The 22,215-nt window shown below is 47.8% G+C and overlaps 6 protein-coding genes across 6 annotated transcripts; 4 read left to right on the top strand and 2 right to left on the bottom strand.

Moving 5' to 3' along the window:
- Positions 1–666: 666 nt before the first annotated feature.
- Positions 667–3,629, bottom strand: BHQ10_010077 (uncharacterized protein; the record flags this gene model as incomplete). The annotated part of the gene is made up of 2 exons (XM_040872667.1): positions 667–849; positions 909–3,629. 2 exons carry the CDS (start codon positions 3,627–3,629, stop codon positions 667–669), a joined length of 2,904 nt encoding a protein of 967 aa, XP_040738579.1.
- A 1,472-nt stretch (positions 3,630–5,101) lies between these two features.
- BHQ10_010076 (uncharacterized protein) lies at positions 5,102–5,644 on the top strand (the record flags this gene model as incomplete). Its single annotated transcript, XM_040872666.1, has 1 exon — positions 5,102–5,644. The coding sequence occupies one exon, from the start codon at positions 5,102–5,104 to the stop codon at positions 5,642–5,644; it is 543 nt and encodes a 180-aa protein (XP_040738578.1).
- Positions 5,645–6,432: 788 nt separating this feature from the next.
- Positions 6,433–10,209, top strand: BHQ10_010075 (uncharacterized protein; the record flags this gene model as incomplete). The annotated part of the gene is made up of 3 exons (XM_040872665.1): positions 6,433–8,402; positions 8,463–9,483; positions 9,538–10,209. The coding sequence occupies 3 exons, from the start codon at positions 6,433–6,435 to the stop codon at positions 10,207–10,209; spliced, it is 3,663 nt and encodes a 1,220-aa protein (XP_040738577.1).
- A 1,009-nt stretch (positions 10,210–11,218) lies between these two features.
- BHQ10_010074 (uncharacterized protein) lies at positions 11,219–13,631 on the top strand (the record flags this gene model as incomplete). The annotated part of the gene is made up of 4 exons (XM_040872664.1): positions 11,219–12,613; positions 12,666–12,740; positions 12,794–13,428; positions 13,484–13,631. 4 exons carry the CDS (start codon positions 11,219–11,221, stop codon positions 13,629–13,631), a joined length of 2,253 nt encoding a protein of 750 aa, XP_040738576.1.
- Positions 13,632–14,661: 1,030 nt separating this feature from the next.
- Positions 14,662–15,849, top strand: BHQ10_010073 (uncharacterized protein; the record flags this gene model as incomplete). Its single annotated transcript, XM_040872663.1, has 2 exons — positions 14,662–14,805; positions 14,857–15,849. The coding sequence occupies 2 exons, from the start codon at positions 14,662–14,664 to the stop codon at positions 15,847–15,849; spliced, it is 1,137 nt and encodes a 378-aa protein (XP_040738575.1).
- A 399-nt stretch (positions 15,850–16,248) lies between these two features.
- Positions 16,249–22,206, bottom strand: BHQ10_010072 (uncharacterized protein; the record flags this gene model as incomplete). The annotated part of the gene is made up of 9 exons (XM_040872662.1): positions 16,249–17,290; positions 17,336–17,460; positions 17,518–17,568; positions 17,620–18,983; positions 20,337–20,574; positions 20,632–20,750; positions 20,804–21,158; positions 21,208–21,845; positions 21,900–22,206. The coding sequence occupies 9 exons, from the start codon at positions 22,204–22,206 to the stop codon at positions 16,249–16,251; spliced, it is 4,239 nt and encodes a 1,412-aa protein (XP_040738574.1).
- Positions 22,207–22,215: the final 9 nt, after the last annotated feature.

The following is a 22,215-nucleotide window of genomic DNA, read 5'->3' as shown; positions in this document are numbered from 1 at the left end:
CAAAATACTCACCTTTCGGAAATCAATTGAGATCTGATAGTCGCATATAAACTAGGAATGTGCGGAAAGTAAACAAGATATTGTTCCTGGCCGGATGAAGCAACAGAGAAACAAGAGAAGAAGTTCAGGTATGTGCTGTGGCCAATGAGAACGTCTGCTCCCCACCAATCTCCATACCGGACGATGACTGGCATACCCCAGAGGGACTTTTGGAAACTTGTAATTACATATTGTCGTATATTGATATCTGATGTCTATGATTGAGATCGGTTCTGCTAAGGCTCAAGGGCAAGGAGTCTTTAGAGTTCCTGTTGTAGTCGTACAGGAACGGTCCGCTTGCATCCATCCCTAGAACATGGAGCAAGCATTGCATCCCCAGTTTTTGGCTTACGTGAAAGCCACTGGGGCAATTTCATCCACATTCCAATAGCACGCGACTTAAAGAAATTCATACTTGGGTATTGCTGGGTTGCGGCCTACTAAGTCGACTTTGGAGTTGTGAGGGTTGAATTCCGCCTCCCAAATATATCATAGGAAAAAAGATGCCTAAAATTGTAAATTCTTGTCTAAGCTGCAAAATCTGCTTGAAGTGCAATGGCTCTGGCCTATAACTAAGTGTGGAACTGAAGAGATTTAGAGTATATGTATAGAAGACTCGACAAATGTTCACATAAGAGGCCGTTGCATAGGCTTGATAATGCCTTGCTTGATAAGTACACGAGGCTTGGTGGCCTCATGGAAAGTGTCTGAGGTAGACCATTCAGGACCGATGGGCTGACGGAGGGATCTTTCATACTGCTGTCTGTTCTCGAAAGGATGCGGGAGCTGTGTGGCCATGTATTTGACGTTCTAGATAATAATGTTAATTCGATCCAGTAGTAGCTCGAAAAGCAAGAGACGTAGCTCACCTTCTTCATTCGCTTCTCATTAATGATGACATGTCCAAGTCTCGCATCCTTACGCTGCTCAGGTTTGATACCTTCGACTTTGGTAAGGAACTTCTTCTGGCGCTTTTGCTGCTTCTTGCTTATACCAGCACCAGTCCAGCTGCCCCAGCCTGGTAGAGTATTGTCGATGACTTTGTCACCTTCTTCCTCAATAGTTTCCTGTTTTTCACGCTCAAAGTCTGCCACGACATCGTCTCCAGCAAAAGCTCTCTTCACAAGATCGTGGTTTGTAAGCAAGACGGGGGCGTTCTCCTCGTCGCTGTCACTTCCGAACTCGTTATCTTCAGTGTTGATGTGAGACTTTGACTTGCTAGCTTGCCGTGGCTTTTGCTCACTCGAGATTCTACTGGCGTTGCTCAAAGCAGCCTGTTCTTGGTCACCAACAGAGATATTGACAGTGTCGTCGGCATCATTGACTTGACGTTTCCTATTTGTCCTAGTGTTTTGCACTAGCCAGGGATTTTCAACTTCTTTATCCGAATCATCCATAGCCGGCCTGTATTCACTCGCTTTCGTGGATTTGGCAACAGCATCTCCCCTTGCTTTGTTATCTCCTTTTGTTTGGCTGGTTGAACCTTGCGCCGAGTCCTCTGTAGCTTCATTGCCATGGTCTTCATCTTCCGAATCAACAGTTTCCTCAAACTCATTCTTGCTGCGAGATCCAGCTGTAGTCTTTTTTTCTGCTGGTTTGGAACCTCCAAATTTCTTTCGGCCCCCTTCTTCCTCTTCGGATTGATCTTCATCTCCATTAATTTCACGGCGAAGTTTTCGGATCTCGTCATCATTCTGTTGTTTGCGCCCTGCTTCCGCCTTCTGCATGAAACTCATAGCCATCAATTTCGAATGTGGACCAGTCGATTCCGCATCATCGACGCCATTGAGGGCATCTAGATCTTTATTCAAAATTCGTGCCTCCGCATCTGAATCAGCTTCTTCATCCCACTCGTCGTGGTCATCTTCCGATTCTGAGCTTGACGATCCGAGGTATTCGTCACCATCAGTCTTGACGTTCCGTCCTTCGATTCGTCGCTGCAACTCCTCGTCTCTCCTGGCCATGTCGTGCATACTGGACCGAGCATCCTCATCCCACGCCGTGCGGCCAGTCTCTTTCATACTCTTTGCCCATTTGCTGTCCCTATGTTTGGTGCTCATTCTGGCCTCTGCTCGGCGGCGGTCGTAAGATTCCCGTTCTTGTTCATCGGGATCGATGCCTGCATCGATCAAAGCTTGTCTCTCCACCTCTTCCAGCTTTTCGCGCTCCTTTCGATGTACACGACGGTATGATTTGCTCTTGATCTTCTTGATCCTCTTTGCTCTTACTTCTTCTCGGAACAGAAGGTCACGGCGTTTGCGAAGCTCTAGATTTCGAGCACGGACTTCCTCAAGTGACATTTTGCGGGTTTCTAACTCCTCGGCGGCCTGGAATTGTTTCTCAGCAGTCTTCTCATCGGTCGCTAAACCACTTTGAACGAGGATCGACTTGATGGTGCTTTCCAGGTCTGTCTTTGGTTCGACTGGCCCAAGTCTCGCAACTTGCTGCTCGTGATGGTCAGGAAGGGGAAACGATATGTGCTCGGCCTCTCTGTTGGCTTTCACTGTATCTATCCATCGATTCAACGTCTCCTTGCTCTTTTCGTAGGCGGCTGTTCGATCTATTTTATCTTGCTGTCTTTTAGCCAAAGGTGCAGTCAACTTTCCTGGAGCAATCGACTTGGCGCCCTTAACTGTCGGGGCTGAGCTCAAATGCTTCAAGGATCCCTTTAGGCGCGAATCGGTCACGGAAGACAAGAGATCAGAAACGTTCAATTTCCGAGTAGAAGTCAATCCGTATTCCGTCGGAGCACCATTCTCTTGGCCCTTGGCTTTTCGTTGTTGAGATGTAGCGCCGGCATTTTTAGTTCCCAGAGAGCTAACAAAATCCTGGAGCTTTGAAAGCCCGTCCTCTTTCTCGTCGATCTCATCATCAGACATAGAGATATCAGTATTCTCACTTTCCTCTTCCTCACTGCTACCATCGGAGATGCTGTCGGAGCCAGACTCATCCGATAACTCATTTATTGGCTGTGACTTTTTGGATTTTTTGGCAGTCTTCGATGCGGTCTTGTCCTCGTCATCATCATCCTCGCCATTCATGTCCCAAGCGGTAGCCAAGTCCACTGCATCTTCACCCAAGTCGTCGTCATAATCTTCTTGATCAGAATCGGCATCGGAACCAGAACCTTCGGAGAGATCGATTTTCTGACGCTTGATAGTTTTAGGTTTCCGTTCGGATTTGGAATTCGATTTGGACGAGCTTCCACGGAATGTGAAATCTTCGAAACGTTCTTCGTCACTCTCACCCAGTGCCTCATCGCTGTCAAGTTCACTGTCGTCCTCGCTATCGACCTGTCCTACTTTCCATTCATGACCTTCACTGTCACTTCCGTAGTCTCCCTCGGATGCGCCATCTTCGTCCGTTCTGCGACGTTTCGTATCCGGTTCGTCATCTTCCTCGTCGTTTCTTCGACGCTTGGGGAAATCGTCGACTTCACCCAACCGATGGGCTCGCACTTTTGCATTGGTCGGAAATTCGTGTTCTGCAATGGCAAGCGCATTTAAGCCTTTGCCTCGCTTCCTCTGTTGCTTCGGCTTTGGGACATCATCATTGCGTGACTTTAAAATATTCGATTTTCTGCCCGCCATGATTGCGATTCGGGTTGTTGAAATAATAAGGAAAAAAACATGTCACATAAAAAATAATTTGTTGTTTCCAGATCGCTGTGGGGCCGACAAGCTATTTTTTTTTCCGCAATCCGACACGGCTTATTCTATTGGCGGAGCCACCTGAACAGTGTCTCCTCTTCAACAGTTCTACTATGTACATTATGTGTATTTCAGTCGACATTAAAAACCAGGAGTTAGCACGATTCATCTTGTAGACTAAGCCAAGAGACAAAAAGAGTACATCCTATCCGCGGATCGAACGCGAGACCATTGGTTACCCAAGACATAGGAGACCAACATTCTACCACTGAACTAATAGGACGTCGGGTGCTGGCGCAATTTTTTGTGATTGTTGTAGTGCACAGATGATCTTCTTATATCTGACTTGTCGATCCCAGCCTCAAGTCTTGCCTTGCGCAGCGAGCACCAAGAGGACAAAGGCCGTAAATTTTCACAACATCCAGGAGTTTCCCGAAGACTTATTCTATGAGTTCCACGCCTTGGGGTAGAATTTGTTATAGGACCCCTCCCCGCGTAGTAGATCTTTCGACAAATGTTGTGAGCATACTCCGTCGCAATCTCAAGCCTGGAAAGCCCAGCACGATATAAATATGGGCTTGCTCAACTCTTGTTACTTTCCTATGCCACCTGTTTGACTCTCACACCTTTGTTTCCTCATACCGATATTGACATGATAAAATCAACCATGAGGTTGATCAGGCCAAGACAGGGTTTATATGGGCCTCATGGGAGCAGTCCAAACAATGAGAGAATGTTCGTTACATAAAGACATACTTCTTTTTGGCCTAAAACCGTGATCATACAAAAATTACATATGCCCACGCTCAACGCGAAATGTAATGATTGACTGAAAGCAAGTAGAATCTACCACAGCTACGTCATTTCGTCCAATCAAGCTGAGGATTCTGAATCGTTCAGACCATCGTTAAATACAACCGCCTCTGTAGCAAGCTGGTATTGCGTGTTACTCTATGACAAGATGCACTGTTCTCCAGTATTGAGACATATCCTTTTTGACCTTCTCTCTTTTTTTTTTTTTTGCAAGCGAATCAKCTWAAMAAGCCATTCTCGGGGTTCATCTCTCCAGTATATAATCTACAGATTTGCTGCGTTATCATTTAAGAGTATCTACACTCAACTTGAATATACGTACGAAAACCTTTTGATGACTACCCAACAAATCTAAACAGCCATTCAGAACTGGCGTAGAATTAGGTAAATTTACATGTATCCTCTAAGTTATTTAATTCCAGTGAATTGCGGTCAGTTTGTTTTATTCTGATTCTGCCGGGCGGAAAACCTAGCGCCAGCTCCAATTCTCCTTAGATGGTGGTCTTGGCGCGGATAACTTTTTGCTCAGAGTCTGGACAAGAATTGCTCCGATCAGAACGCCAATTCGGCATCAATCAAATCATACTCAGGCGTGCGAAATGAAGCCGTCTCAGCCCTTGATGGCGCGGTTGCGCCTGACTACGAAACAAGTCAATCGAGGTTACTACAAAGGTAACCGAACGGGTTCTATGGGTTTCTTCCTGAAAAGCAGTACATATATTATCGAGCCCAGCAAATTGCGCACATATGTCGTCCCTGAGAACTTGGACACGTTCAAGGTTAGCCAGCTACTCAAATTTTTTCCTGTTTCTCCTATGCTGACTTTCTACAAGCTCACTCCTTTCGTTACGAAATCTTTCCCCCCAACACGAACAAAGTACACTAGGGAAGAAGATCGAAACGGCGTGACGATATCCAAAGACCGCGCTTTCAACGGAGAAGACTATTTGGATCTATGGGAGAAGCTCAATCCTCGAGAGCACGATGACTGGTCAGACAAGTGGAGGTTGAAACGGGCCAATCTCAAGGCCAAGGCTGAGGCTGATTTGGAGAAGGTCATCAAGCTGGATGAGAAGAACAAGAAGAAGAGGAAGCTCAAGGGAGGACGCACCTTAAAACAGCTAAAAAAGCAAGGACTATAAGATGTGCAATCTCCGTTTCGCCGTGTGGTGAAAACGAAGAGGGTTCATCTCAGAACTCGTCTGTACTCTATATGTGGACAGTATAGCTCATTCAGCATACTGGCCGGCAGCAAGATTGGCGTTTATGGATCTGGGATTACATTGGCAAATTGATTTAAGCATGTACATTACATAAATTAGAAGAACAAAGGCTGATGATACAAGTCACATCTTTACAACAAGGATCACTTAGCAGTTTCTGCATGAGATGGCAATCGAACGTTTACTCACCGTATCAATTCAATGCTCTGCCGGCCTCAGAATGAGCATAGCACTGGCAAGGAAAGCACGCACCATCAGTGTGCAAAGCTTGTGAGTTTCGGTGTTACAGAGTTATGCCGTTAGCGATAGCCTATATCTGCAGAGTCATTCAACATATTCGTTGAGTAAGTAAATACTTAATTGTATCGCTTTGTCCTCATGAATGTTCTAGCTACATTTCTGCAAGTATTACTAATGTACTGTGGCAAGAAAGCAATTTGATACCGGCGTGCCTGGGCGGGCAGATACCCTAAAGTCAAGCCCGAGAGATAAGGGTTAGACACAGACCGGGCTAGCCTATGACATAGCTTCTCAAATCCAACTCATCGTCCGCAACCACCACTACAAACATCTCATTCTCCGCCTGTCACCTTTTCGATCATCAAAATGCTCGCCCCCATCTTTTAAAGCGATGAATCAGAGTATCGAAATTATCAACCCAGAGTTGCTAATCTCAAGGTAGTCTCGCCCAGTTGATCCGAACAGCTATGTTCCAGTCGTTTACTGGGAGCTCTCGCCGGCCGAGGCAGGTGAATCTCTCCGGCCGCAACGTCAACCCGTTCGCCGCGTCCTCAGCATCCGGTCGACAAACCCCGCATGGCTTCGGCGCCCAGAATACACTCGCTATTGCACAGCAGGAGCGAGCGCTCAGACAACAGGAAAGAGACCGGCTCAACTCAGCTCGTCTTTTGCAGAGAATATGGCGGGGCTTTCTGAGCAGAAGAGCGGCTCGCAACGCCTGGAGAGCGGAGTGGGATACGAACGAACAGACGAGAGCCGGTACGAACATCAGTTTTGAGGATGGGGATGTCGACCTGATACATACGACGGTGGCATACTCGTCCCTGGACCAGTGTCGGATACAACTTAGACTTTTGTTGCAGTTCTTTGAAGCTTCCAACGACAGCGACGCCTTACGCCTCCTTTATCTCTCGAACGCTCTCCGAAAAACGCTGGAAGAAGTGTCTACGATGTCGGATGAAGAAGGATGGACATTGCTGCTTGCCCGCCTAGCGAAGATGACGTTGAGGCTCACGCTGAAACTGGCTTCTCCAACCAGACAGTCACACCTACCGGGCGACTTGCTGTTGCGGTCACTCTGCTTCTTGATTGATCTCGTCCCGAGACAGATGGCTAGACTTGCCGAAGAGTACTACATCGTGATGACGGCTTTGACTATAGATGCTCACACGCTGTCGAAGAAGCTAGGATTCTCTATAGATCAATTAGTAGCCACCACACTCGCACTGTTACAGCCCATTACAGCAGACACCTCGAATGCTTATGAATGGTTTGCTCGCAAGTACCTCACGATACCGGATCTCGGAAGTCATCTTGGCCAGCTTGCCACGATAGTATCTAAGATCAACTACAGACTTTTGGCAAAATCTTTGGACTCTTACTCTCAGGGAACTACTGGGAAACAGTTGAGCAACTCGGATTTGGAATCTCGCTTGTGGCTCTTGGCATATTTCATATACTTCCGTCGGTCTGCAGTCAGCGGAAGCTCGGTGGAAGAAGCCCCAGAGCCTGAGTTCGTTAAAGTCGTCTCTAATCTGCTGAACTCGGTCGCCTCGTTTTTATCCAGGCGTCTGGAGCCGGAAGATCCGCTCGACAACGACGAAGTACAGCAACCGCCACTGCACCCCTTCATCGAAGATCAAATTAGCAGTCTTGTGAACCAGAGTAGCATCACAGGCTTACTTTACAAAGTTAGACCTAGTGAACCACAAAATGATCTCTCTCAGGTTGATTCTTTTGTTTCAGATGACGCAAAAGCTCTGGCTTCGTACGCCTTGACGCTTCTGAGAGTTTTCCCTCGACGTGGAGACGATATTCGCATGTGGCTTTACTTAGGATCTACCACTTCTTTGAACCCCTCGACATCACAGCCCGGCGCGAGAATGCCTGCGATCAAATATTTCTGGAGATTGAGTAGTTCGACCGATCTGTTTGCCAAGATCAGCCGCGACTCGAACGGAGTCCTTGCCTTGCTACGCCCATCACCCGGAGATGCAACAAACAGTACACAACGCGACCAGGACTGGACGATCATCCTATTGTTCTTGGAGCTATATACGTTTTTGTTGAAGGTCATGGATGATGAAGAGTTCTTTTCCAATGATGCGGTTTTAACGGGGGTGAACACAACATCCTCCTGGACGCGGGAAAGCGCATTGTCATTAAAAGACGTGAAGCTCTTGACACTTTTCCTCAAGAATTTGGGATTCACACTGTACTGGAACGCGGCCGATCTCAATGAGACACAAGAAGTTGAAAGTACTGGTAGTATCATGAAATACTTTTCTCCTTCCAGCAATCAAAATGAGCCATTGCCGAGTGTGCGAGAGTTGGAACAAAGAAACAAGGAGAAGGGTCTGCCTGGAGTTACTGGAATTCCACTCGATTATTTTAGGGGGCTAGTCACTGGGCTCTTGAGAATGATTCATGAGCGAGAGTAAGTTCTGTTACATTTTGATGCTCGTCAATGGTATGATCAAGCTAACGTGTGATACAGCTCTCGCCGCAAATTTCTCCCCGAAGGTCACTGGCTAATGACGTCGCGATTCGATATGGAAGGGTTCATCTCAGCAGTAGTTGCCGAGGAGGAAAATCGACACCAACTTCAAGAAGATGAGGAGCACGAGGATAGTAACTATGTGGATGAACTGCCATCTCAGTCATTCGAGTTGATCGGTACCGGACGGGCCCAACAGGCACGACGCATTGAAGCTTTCCGGCGTCACCAGCAGCAAGCAGTTCGACGAAAACAACTGGAAGCACTTGCACCGCGACTTGAAATTCTGAGAAACATGCCATTCTTCATTCCGTTCGCCACGCGAGTACAAATTTTTCGAGAATTTATCTACCGGGATCAGATGCGACGGAGACAAGGCTTTATTGATCCCGATTCCTGGCGCATGTCGGTGTCTGCTGCATCCATGGGCCGGTTACTTGATGACAATGCCGCAGCAAGAGATATTCTCAGTCGCCATCATGCGAGCATTCACCGCGAAAGTGTTTTCGACGATGCATTTGATCAGTTCTACGAGCTTGGAGAAGGTCTCAAAGAGCCAATTCAAATTAGCTTCATCGACAAGTTCGGTGCGACAGAGGCCGGAATCGATGGAGGTGGAGTAACGAAAGAGTTTCTTACTAGTATCACCAATGAAGCATTTATGCCGTCCAATGGTCCGTCGAACGGCCTTGATTTATTCGTCGAAAACGATCAGAATCTCCTCTACCCTAATCCTTCGGCGGTGGAACAACGCAAAGAAGTCATGCGGCAATTGGGCATCACGGAAGGCAGTCCTCAATTTGTAGATGGCGTGCGAGATCTACTCAAGCGTTACGAATTTCTAGGCCGCGTGGTCGGAAAGTGTCTTTACGAAGGCATTCTTGTTGATGTTCAATTTGCGGGCTTCTTTCTCCTCAAATGGGCCCTGACTGGCGGATCAACATCTGCTCGACGGGAATCAGCATATAGGGCCAATTTGAATGATCTCAGAGATCTGGATGAAGGGTTGTATCAGGGACTGGTATGTTTACGTCTATTGGATGACTTGTTTTCAGTTTGCTAATGTTGATTGCAGCTTCAATTGAAGAATTACCCTGGCGATGTTGAAGATTTTTCCCTGAACTTCACCGTCACAGATACCATCCCTATCCCCGGATCGAAATCTCGCATCATTACGAAAGAACTGAAGCCCGGTGGTGCCAACATTGCAGTCACTAACCAGAATCGGCTCGTTTACATATCCTACATTGCTCGCCATAGGCTTCAGAATCAGCCCGCTCCGCAAACAAACGCTTTCCTCAAAGGACTTGGTGACATTATTCAGCCCTCGTGGCTATCTATGTTCAACCAGTCAGAACTCCAGACCCTTGTCGGTGGTGATGCTGGTGAGATCGATGTCGCTGACCTCCGACGCAACACACTGTACGGTGGTGTATACACTATTGGCGATGACAACCAGGAACATCCCACTATCCAGCTTTTCTGGCAAGTCATGCAAGACTTATCCAATGAGGAGCGTCAAAAGGTGCTGAAATTTGTGACTTCGACTCCACGCGCGCCACTGCTGGGGTTCAGCCATTTGAACCCTCGCTTCAGTATCCGGGATTCCAGCGATGACCAAGACAGACTGCCCAGCACCAGCACCTGCGTGAATCTGTTGAAGCTTCCACGTTACTCTACTGCCCATATTCTGCGGCAGAAACTCCTGTATGCCGTCAACTCGGGGGCTGGGTTTGACTTGAGTTGAAGTATTTTCTGTCCTTTTCCTTCCTTTTCCTTCCTTTTCCTTCATTGTCAGTCAGCTAAGACCGGAATGCTTCAGATCTTTTGATGCATAGCTTAGGCGCTTGTCATATCCCGCTTCTTGTTTCATATTGCTTGCTTATCAGCCTCGCCTTTGTGATTTTTGTAGGAACCTTTTTTTTAGACCTGGTGGCTTGAGCCGTGCCTGTCTTTCCTGAGATTAGAAGGAATGTCAATGAAGAGATGAAAGACTCAGTAAGAGTGTATTCTTTGTATATGAACCCGGCCAATCAGAGCGCACGTCCCTGGTGGCGACTTCCCACTGTCTGGCAACCCTGGGTAGGCTTCTTCCTCGCTAACCCACCACGCTCACGTGACCGCAACCAGGCCCAGGAAAAAAAAATTGTGAGCAAAGACGTTCCAAGCTTTCCTAAACGGGCTAGCCGCTCACAAAATTTCCCTTTCAACCTTTTACCTTTCGACCTTCCTTGGGCCAAAAGAAACCACCACCTGCCACATCCCTCTCTGCTAAGGATTTGGCAATATTTTCTTCCCCCCTCCTCTTAGTTCTTCTTCTCTTTCATCCCTAAAAAAAATCAGAAAAAGACAAAAAAAGCGAAAAATCCTTGAAAAAACCCCCGTTTCAACTCCACCTTCAAAGCCATCACTGTGTGTTTTGTTTGTGTTCAAGAAGCCACTATCGGTTCCTTCCACACAAGCAATTTCTTCGTGATCACCACATCGATTCCTCTCGAGTCCGGTGTGTGTTAACTGTCCTGCTTACGACGCGGTTCTCTTTTTTGCAGGCTCGGCCCTGAGAAAGCATTACTCTCGTATCTCGAACAGACTCAATTTTCTGGATTCTTCAGCTTTTTTCAAATCTGTACGTCACTATCTCTTCGACAGATAAAACCCTTCGTCGCCAGCATTCAACGCCCTTGTCGCGATTATTCATTGCTAATATAAATACTTTTTTTCTCTCATTATTACAGGAACGATAAAAAATCTTCAAAATGTCTGCTGAAGTTGCTACCACCCCCGCTATCGACAACGCTAACGGCGCTGCCGACTCCAACGGCACCACTGTCAACACCAACGTTGCCCCTGACACCGCGTCCAGCGATGCCGCTACCACTCCCAACCCCAACCAGCCTCATTCCGCCTCTCTCTACGTTGGTGAACTTGACCCCTCCGTGACCGAGGCCATGCTCTTCGAGCTTTTCTCCTCCATCGGACAGGTCGCTTCCATTCGAGTCTGCCGTGACGCTGTTACCCGTCGCTCCCTCGGATATGCCTACGTCAACTACAACAATACGGCTGATGGCGAGCGCGCCCTTGAGGATTTGAACTACACTCTTATCAAGGGTCGTCCCTGCCGTATCATGTGGTCTCAGCGTGACCCCGCTTTGCGCAAGACTGGCCAGGGTAACGTTTTCATCAAGAACTTGGATACCGCCATCGACAACAAAGCTTTGCACGACACCTTTGCCGCCTTTGGTAACATTCTCAGCTGCAAGGTCGCTCAGGATGAGTTCGGTAACTCCAAGGGATACGGTTTCGTTCACTACGAGACTGCCGAGGCTGCCAACAACGCCATCAAGCACGTCAACGGTATGTTGCTTAACGACAAGAAGGTGTTCGTCGGTCACCACATCTCCAAGAAGGACCGCCAGAGCAAGTTCGAGGAAATGAAGGCCAACTTCACCAACGTCTATGTCAAGAACATCGACCCTGAGGTTACTGACGAGGAGTTCCGTGATCTCTTTGGCAAGTTCGGTGATATTACCTCTGCTACCATCAGCCGTGACGACAGTGGAAAGAGCCGTGGTTTCGGGTTCGTCAATTACGTCGACCATGAGAATGCCCAGACCGCTGTCGATGACTTGAACGACAAGGACTTCCACGGCCAGAAGCTCTACGTCGGCCGTGCCCAGAAGAAGCATGAGCGCGAGGAGGAACTCCGCCGCCAATACGAGGCCGCTCGTCTTGAGAAGGCTTCTAAGTACCAGGGTGTCAACCTTTACGTCAAGAACCTCACAGATGATGTCGATGACGAGAAGCTGCGCGAGCTTTTCAGCGCATTCGGTACCATCACTTCTGCTAAGGTCATGCGTGATACTGTTGGCGCTGGTTCTGACTCTGAGAAGGAAGAGGGCAAGGAATCTTCTGAGAAAGAGGGTGAGGAGGCCAAGGAGGAAGAAACCAACGACAAGACCGAAGACGAGGAGAAGTCTGAAGGCAAGAAGTCTGACAAGAAGCTCTTCGGAAAGAGCAAGGGTTTCGGTTTCGTTTGCTTCTCGAGCCCCGACGAAGCCTCCAAGGCTGTCACTGAGATGAACCAGAGAATGGTCAACGGCAAGCCCCTTTACGTTGCTCTCGCCCAGCGCAAGGATGTTCGCAAGAGTCAGGTAAGATTTTACCATGTCCGTATGTTTTTAAGCTGCCACTAACACCATGAAGCTTGAAGCAAGCATCCAGGCTCGTAACACCATTAGACAGCAGCAGGCCGCTGCTGCCGCTGGCATGCCTCAACCTGTAAGTCAAATGATCGATCGCGGTGATGCGTTTGATACTAATAATCCCTACAGTACATGCAGCCCGCTGTCTTCTATGGACCTGGCCAACAAGGTTTCCTCCCTGGCAACGCTGGCCAGCGTGGAATGGCTTTCGCTCCCCAACCTGGTATGGTGATGGCTGGTATCCCCGGTGGACGACCAGGCCAGTACCCTGGCGGTTTCCCTCAACAAGGTGGTCGTGGTATTGGTGGACCCAACCAGCAAATTCCTCAGAACTTCGGCCAAGGCATCCCTATTGGAGCCATGCAGGCTGGTCCTGGAGGCATTCCTAACGGCATGGCCTACCCTCAGATGGCACAGGTTCAGTTCGGTCGCGGTGCTGGCGGTCGTGGACAAGTCCCTCAAGGCATTCCTCCCAACGTTGGTGGCCCTCGTGGTGGACCTGGCTTTGGCCAGGGTCGCGGCGGTATGCCTCCGCGACCTGGACCTGGAGGTCGTGGTCAGAATGTCCCGGCTGGAGCCCCTGCTGCCCCAGAAGGAACCCCTGGCTCTCTCACCCTACAAGCCTTGACCGCAGCTCCTCCTCAACAACAGAAGCAGATGCTCGGTGAGGCATTGTACCCTAAGATCCAGGCTCAGCAGCCTGAGCTTGCTGGCAAGATCACTGGTATGCTGCTTGAGATGGACAACGCTGAACTTCTTGGCCTGTAAGTTTTTTCTTTTCTCGCTACTAGAATCTAAGGTTATACTAACATTCCTTAGCATCGATGATGAGTCTGCTCTACGCGCTAAGGTTGACGAAGCTCTCCACGTTTATGACGAATACATGAAGAACAAGGGTACCGATGAGCCCGCTGACGCAAAGCCCAAGGAAGCTGCCAAAGAGGCCTCCGAGGAGAACAAATCATAATCAGACCCTCGGCTAGTGGGCGATTATGCGAGTGGCTCCGTCCTCATCCTTAAGGCTCTGAAGATTTGACATCATGTTAATTTTTATGATCACGCTTTTTCCTTTTTTCTCCTCTTATCTCTTTTAGTATGACTTTTCTTTTACCTTTTTTTTTTCCTTTTTCCATTTTCTGATATCCCCGGCTTCTCGGTAAAAGTTTCTCTTTTTGCAGTTAGGTCATCATTCCATCTGAGTTTGTGTGTGGTGTGGTGCGTTGTGGGTGCGATTAGGGAAATTGTATCCTTATTTTTCTCCGATTGTTCTTACCCTTCTTATTTTATACTAGGATAATTAGGCTTTGAATAATGAGAAATAGGGGTGTGTTTCTATTTGACAGGAAGTGGAAGATATCGTCTTTGCGTGTATATGAATAGAAGTAGAATGGAGGTATTTTGCTTTGCGGTCAATGTTGTTCCTTTGCAGTGGAAACCCATCTTTGTCATTTGACTGACAGTGTCTTTCTTATTCGTCCCATATTTTTATTGTATACTTACTGCCGACTGTCTAATTCACTTTTCCTACCTCAACATTTTCTATGCAGTTTTTTTTAACTGAGAATGGGAGTTTCCCCAGCCATTCTAGATCAACAACCACCCAACTCGAGTGATCACGAACCGGCCTCGGCTATTAGGATTATCTGTCTTATCGATAACAAAGATAAGAAACGGATAAGTCTCCGATCGACTGGAGTCATCTTGATCAGACAACAGCTACTACTTATTCTTCACGCATCGACTTTTGCATTTTCTACTTTCATAAGACAGGTATCATACAATTATATTACATTGGCCTCTAACTACTGGCCTAGCGCACAGCATAACAGATCAATGGCTTTAGCCTCTCCCCGCAGACAACTTCTCCGTCATCTCCAACTTCTCCAACGCAAAAGTCAACAATCGCACTCGTTCTCAACCAGTCAGCGGCACAATGCAGACTTTACTCATGCGGTTTGTTGGCTTCAGTCTCTACGATTCTCATCTAGTCTACTGACATGGAAAAAACCCAACAGGTAATTGGCGGCGGAGTCGTCGGCCTCGCGATTGCCCGCCAGCTCGCCGCACGACAAGGCACGAGCACGATCTTACTCGAGAAACACGATGCCGTAGGCACGGAAACGAGTAGTCGCAATTCAGAGGTATACATTCTATTTCTCTTCCTTTACATTGGCCAGACTGACAAATAACAGGTCATTCATGCGGGCATCTACTMCCCCGCCGACTCGCTCAAAMCCCGCCTCTGTATCGACGGCAAGAACAAATTATACGCCTACTGCGCCGAGAAACAAATTCCACACAAAAACACGAAGAAATGGATCGTTGCCCAGAACGATGTCGAATGGGAGGCCTGCCTGAACGTGCATGTGCATGCACAAAAGATCGGTGTTCCGACTCGATTTTTGAGTCAAGACGAAGCGCAGCGTATAGAGCCTGACGTTCGCGCTGAGGCAGGGATAGTTGAGTCCCCCACGACAGGGATCGTGGATGTTCATTCACTAATGGCCTGTCTTGAAGGCGATTTTGAGAATTTGGGAGGAGACATTGCATTTCAGACGGAAGTAACGCGCATTGATCCGATCGATAATGGGAAAGGCGGATATAAGATTTTCGCATCTTCGCCAGGACAGGAAGAAGAATCATCGATAACGGCAGAAACGATCATCAACTCTGCTGGACTTTATGCGTGTCATATAAGTAACATGATCCTTCCGCCTTCACTACATCGACAGCCCTTCTACGCCAAGGGGACATATTTCTCCTACGGCGCCTCTCGACCTAAACCATCAACACTAATCTACCCTGCCCCCGTACCGGGTCATGGCGGTCTAGGAACGCATTTGACGCTAGACATGGGTAACAGAATCCGCTTCGGTCCAGATGTAGAATGGACCACCGACCCGACAGACTACAAACCGTCTCCAGCACGCCTCGAGCAAGCCCTGCCCGAGATTCGACGCTACTTACCTGCTATCGACGTCGATGCTATAGAGATTGATTATTGCGGTATTAGACCGAAATTAGGCCAGGGAAGCGCCAATACGGCGGGAAAGGGGKTTCAGGATTTTGTGATTGATAAGGAATATGGGTTTGAGGGGTTTGTGAACTTGTTGGGGATTGAGTCTCCGGGATTGACTAGTTCGTTGGCAATTGGGGAGATGGTGGAGGGGTTGTTATATCGATAGCCTTCATATAGCTGGGATGTAAACGGGAATGTATAAATAGAGATGTGTAAAGAAGGTCATTCCAATGCTCATAGCTGAATTACCTAGGTAGTATCGTAGAGTCATATATACAGAATATTAATATATACACCGCATTGCCTCAATTCATTACTCAATTACACGCACCAAATGGATACAATCCAACATTGTCCCGCCGTGCAATCGGCTTCTTGACGCTCGGAGCAGAGCCCTGACGCGGAGACTGGTTAACGGAGCGATTGCCTTGGATATCGGCCATATGAGCACTGTATCCATGGCTGGAACCCATATCCTTTCGCTCAACCGCATAACCAGTCTACCAGGCTGGTACATGTCTTAAATCATGTCGTAAAAGTCATATTTCATCACATCATGAGCCCATCAATCAACATCCATCAAAACATCACTCATAATATGAAGCACGTAAGAGAACTTGCGCACACTCCATTTCCCCGTATCCTTGAGCAAGCCACCATAATCCAGAAATATGCGCCGCGCAGATTGATAACCGCCCTGATGCGGAACACCGCGAACATAGATCGTTCCACCATGACGAATGAAGTTAATCGCTTGATCGTCCATTGTTCTCGATGACGGACTGCCATGCGGCTCCATGAAACTTGCGAATCCTTCTGTGCCGACTTGTTGCCAGTCAATGTCATCCAACAGTTCGATTGAGGTGGCGCCTGCTTGTGTTTCGGCGGCGCGTGGGACCATATAGATGTACAGTCCTAGTATGAGAGCAGCCGAGAATAGTGCGTGGACAGAGTGGAACATGATATCATCGGATGCCCTACGGTTCGAGATTGCCTTAAAGATTTGTGCTGCATGTAGACAGGCGCGACGTGCTGCGGGTGTTTGGGTCCAAGCTGTAATATCGTCGAGAGCCTTGCGAGCGGGACCTGCCCCGTTTCGGCCAGCAGCTAGTTCGAAATTTTGGATGTCAGCTGTCAGATCCATGCACATATGATGCCACATGATGATGCAATTCGGATTCATGCGTGATAGCGATTCGCTGTATGTGTTCATGAGTTGCACTTGTAGTGATGTCAAACATCGCGCTCGACCATCTATGGCATATGTGTGGCAGGGAGCGAACGGGTAGCTGGGTCGCTTGAAAAGAATACGGTGGTATGCCTCTGACAGACGCAATTGAAGCATCGCCAGCAGCGCGTGCATACAAAACTCATCAACTGGAACATCGAGCACTGGTAGGGCGGTAGTTTCGTTTGGCGACTTGACCATGGAAGTAATAATCCGTTTACCGCCGCGAATATGTTGCATCCAGCGGGATGAAGAATTGGCCTGGAAAAGTGATTCATGGCATGGAAGCACAATTTGTACTGAATCTGGTGTAATGATCGGGCTTGTCGAGAGGAATGACGAAAACCACGAGTCAAGCAATAAAAGCCCGACAATGAGACTATTTTATTAGACAGCATCACTGAAAACAGGATTAAAGACTCACCGTTTTGTTGACTCTACCCTACTCCATGCTTTCCACCTCATCTCAAGGTCTGGGACAGCCTCAAATAGAGACATGTCTACCGATTGACCTTCACCAGCAGTGAAAAGTCCATGTCGTTGGGCGATCTATATCTGTCAGTGATGCTAGCCAAGCAGTCGTATCCGTGAACTATTATTTCATACCGACATGAGATTGATGTAAAGCATCTGAGATTGTTGGATATGTGATTTTTCCTATAGATTTTATTTAGCTTCGATGGATGGGATCAGCTGCGGACGACTTACGCCAGTCATAGCGGCTAGATTCAACATAAGCAAAGCCGCGGCGAAGGTAGAAACAAACCCTGTCGACGTCTCATTCCCAATAGCACATTTAGCTAGTTCCGAACTTATCCTCTCCAGGGAGCAGGTAAAAGTCTTCGAAACGAAGCTGGTCGTGCCTTTGGTCCCTAAAATGATCATTCCGATCTGACACATGACGAAAAGGAGGGGTGTCTTGGTCTTTTTGGCGTAAAAGGTCGGCAAATGTACAAACGGTACTAAAGGGTGAAAGTGTCGGAAATATAGATCAAGCGCCATATCGAGAATCTCAGCTGGTGGAAAGGTCGGAATTGATCCTGAACCTGTCGTCGATGCCGTTGGAGATAAAACGTCATTAGGTGTGGCGGAATTGATACTTGCAATAGAAGCAGGCGACAAGCCAAAGGCATGCTGGAGCTGCGACCTGCACTCTTCATCCAGACCAAACCTACTTCCGGGATAGTTGCCGGTTGACGGACTCAAGGATTGCCATTGCGGGACTGAAAAGAGATTATCGGATTCATAACACGAAACATCTTGCCAGAGGTTATTGATCAATCGTCCCACCAAGTTGGCAGGCGCCACCCAAGTGCGCTCAACACGTGTAAAGCGCTCATTGGGGATATCATCGGTAGCCTTGTTGGGATCTATTGAGCGACTATCACGTCTTCCGGGAGATATAAAATTCTCCTCTATGAAATTCATATTCCTCATAAAATCAATCGAGGAACTGTGATGCGATACGCTATCTGCTCGTGGTTCCAGCCACAGCTGCAGCATCTCATTTGGCATCGGATCAAAGGTAATTGGACGTTGGGCTTGCTGTTGCTGCTCGACAGTCTCGAGGGCGGAAACATCCTCCCAGCCAAAGTAAGCTGGATTTTGTTCGTCCATCATCATCGCGTTAATCTCCGGTTCCGTACGGGGTTGGTGTGCGGAGATATCTGCGAGGAAGTCTAGGTTAGACGATAGTCCACCTGGAGGCGTAATCTGCACGTCTCTCGGGGTTGGCGGAAAAACGGGGACAGAAGTTCTGTTGTTGGCCGGTCTAGGACCAGTGGTAGTATTGATAAAGTGATGTTGTGCGTCATTGTCTTGGTGGCTCGCAGTAGATGAGTGTATATTGACTAGCGACATGCGCTGTTGTTCTTCTTGTATATTATTAGGATCGGCCGGAATCTGGAGGTTAGCGGCCAGATTAGAGGCACCCGTATTTATTGGCGTAACAACCGTTATAGAACCGACAGCATCAGCAGCTGTAACCGGGGGTGTTGTCGTTGTAGTCGCTGCTGTGGTGTTCTTTGCAGCGCTGTTGACACTTGTGGGGCCATTTGCATTTTGTATATGCCCTTTTGCATGGCGACTCAGTACGTCACTGGGTACATAAGATATGAGTTTGATACTAGTTTTCCACAAAAGGTGCAATAATTACCTGCGAGAGAACTTTTTGTGGCACACGGTGCATTCATACGGACGCTCCTTAGTGTCTGCTACTGTCAGTTTCATGGGATCCCTTGATAGAAATGGGAACATACGAGACCGTTCGTGTCGTTTGTAATGTTCAGTCTTTTTGAACTTTCGATCGCAAATTTCACATTTTCTCAGGACCATGGCGATCTAGAGTTATACGCCTGAAGCTGTGATATAGTGGTGTTGCGGAGAGAAAAAATAGAAGCGGGAGAGGGCATTGGAAAAAATGCGGAGATGCGATGGTGGCAGTGTGGAGTCGTTAAACTACCGACTAATAGACTCAAGATGAATATGGTGTCTGTATAGCTGTGCTGTAATTAGATGAAGCATTCGGGGTCATTTGCAAGGTGACGAGCTGGAAAAATGGGATTCCAATTCCAAGTCGGTGGTTGTAGTTGGAACGGCACTTGGCCCTATGAGCGGATTGCCGGTTGTTGTAATTACAGCTCCAAAACAGGGTAATTGTGGGCTCTACCAATCATAACGGTTATAAAGTGGATTTCTGTATTGACATGGTATTTCTTACAATGCCATTTGTATCTAAGCCCAATCAAATCAACTTTGACCAGGAATCTCAATTCTATGAAGTGTACAATCTGGAGTACAAAGAAGCTCAGGATCGAATACAGCGCAGCTATATAGCTGTGTTTTGAATATGTAAAGCAGAATCGGGATTTTTGTGAACTCTCAAGTGCCGAACGAAGCTATTCACCAATAAGCTCGCGGATCTTTCTCACCCCAGGTCGCAGGGCAAGTCATCCTGTGAGAGACTATGAGAGACATGCATTAATAATACATAGGGTTAATGGTCCGGACTCCGGACGAGGCGCATATGCCTCATGGCGATTGGTGTAGGCGTGGTTGGCGACCCCATGGGGTAAATTCTAGTTGATAGAGAGGTTTGGCGAATGATCTTGCAGAGATATGGCATCCCTATATATATTCGAGGACCTTAGTTCGTGCGCTTTTACACCGACTTACCGGTCATCATATCCTATTGGTGGTTATATTGAACACCAAGAAGCTGACTTTCACATGGAACAAAATATTCAAAAGTTCACGTGGTTACGTCTTCTCCCCGGGATTATTGGTTTCTCCCCGGTCTTTCACATCGGCATACACACCGAGCATCTTCTTCATACAAGGAGAGATTTCAGAGGAATGATTGAAACGCGCTATCATATCAGTCTATCGTTATCGTAACATTAGGTATAGCGACGACTGCCCCTAACTAATTGGTTCGATTGTAGCAGTTCCATTAACATCTGCAGTAGGGACAACGGATTCAACAACGCTATTCTTCATCTCGACACCGATGTCGCTGTTGTTTGTCTGGCTCTGAACTGGCTTGATCAGCTCGGCGAGTCTGTCGTCATTATAGTAAATTTCTTGACGCTCCTTCCGGGCTGCTTTATCGGCCTTGACCTGGGCCAGAATTTCTTGGATGCCGGGATAGGCGGAGAATTTGTCCTGTGTAAATCTCATGTCAGTCAAATGGAAAGCAATACGCCTGTAAAGTACACTAACCGGGAGGACGTCCCAGACTTTAGGGTCTGTTCCTTGATTGTGGAAAGTGCCGCATCCGCCCCGGGCATATTCTGTAAAGAGGAAGCTACGACTACTTTCAACCATGATAGTCATTTGATCTATAATAATCAGCATATCGCAAATAGAATCCATCAAATAGGGGAAGGCTCACTCTCAAGAATCCGCCGAGGCTCATTCTCCTGAACACGCATCTCAAATTGATAGCCCTCACTAAAACCTCCATGAGGCGTATGGCTAACTTCCACACTACCACCACCAGGCAAGAAATCATCAGAACGACCCAGCCCATTACCATACAGACTCGCCAAAAACTCCGTAGCTGAGTTGCGATGGAAGTATGGTAGCCGAAATGTGTTTGATGCGACGTCCCAGCGAGGTCCGAACCAGAGGAAGTCGACTAACGATGTGTTTGGGTCACGGGACTTGGCTGTAAGGACGCAGTTGACTGAAGGGTCAGTGTGGTCAATGGAGGTTGAGTTTTGGGATGAGAATTTCGTCAGGTCGTACTATTCCTGTCAGCTTGCAATCAATTGACAAAAAGGGGAAGGCTAATACCTTGTATGGAACGACATTGCCATGCCACGCCACCAAGTCGAATGGTGTATGATCTTGTGCAATGGAATGATACTTCCCATTCGACTTGTTGACGATAGTCCAGTTCTCATGCAAATTATCATCAATGCATGCAACAGGGTACAAAAAGTCACGAGGATTGGCTAAACCATGACCTCCCAGAGGTCCCAGATCAGGCAGCTCCCATATCGAACCCCAGATCTCCGTGATGTAGCCCCGGGCCTCCTTATGTCCTGGTCCAAGTCGAATAGCAAACCGCACACCTCGTTGAATTACGCAGATCTCCCCCGGCTGTAAGAAAATCTTGCCAAACTCCGTCTGGATATCGAGATTGCCGTGTTGTGCAACTAGTAGGAAGTCTCCATCGAGGTTACAGAAGGCACGATGATCCATACTAGCATTGATCATAAAGACATACAACGCAATACCCTCGCGGAGGTTTGGATCACCGCTACCCCCAAGTGTGTGTAAGCCGTCGACAAAGTCAATAGTTTCGGTTTCAGGAGGGAGGGGGAACGGTGCCCATTCGGCTTGTTCGGCGAGTATCTCTACTTTGGGGTTGATGGAGAGGAAGCAATTCTCAATGTGTGCTTTGGTCTCAACGTTGGTTGTGTAGCCACCTATCAAGTCAGCATGACAGGCGTTCTTCAAAGGACGTCACATATTACACATACTATGAGCAGCTGCCGGACGTACACGGTACATATAAGTGCTAAAGTTGGCATGACGAGGAGCAGCAAATGCAGAGTACGTGATACCCTCTGTATACAAGCCAAAGCGGACCTCTTGCGGATTGTTTTGGCCAGCAGGTAGTGTGCCTGKGATCACCTCGGACTGGAAACGGTTACCCCATCCAGCTTGGTATTCGTAAGGGTCATTGTCGCGAGTCGGTTTTCGGGACTGTGTATCGGAGTAGTGGAAGACCTTTTGGAGGTCCTTGATAGGTTTCCGTTCTTTGACGGGGGGTAGTGTCGCAGCCATTGTGCTTGT

This window comes from Talaromyces amestolkiae (assembly GCF_001896365.1).
Source record: "Talaromyces amestolkiae strain CIB chromosome Unknown scaffold29.1, whole genome shotgun sequence".
NCBI lineage: Eukaryota > Fungi > Ascomycota > Eurotiomycetes > Eurotiales > Trichocomaceae > Talaromyces > Talaromyces amestolkiae.
This window is presented reverse-complemented; position numbering and strand designations above follow the sequence as displayed.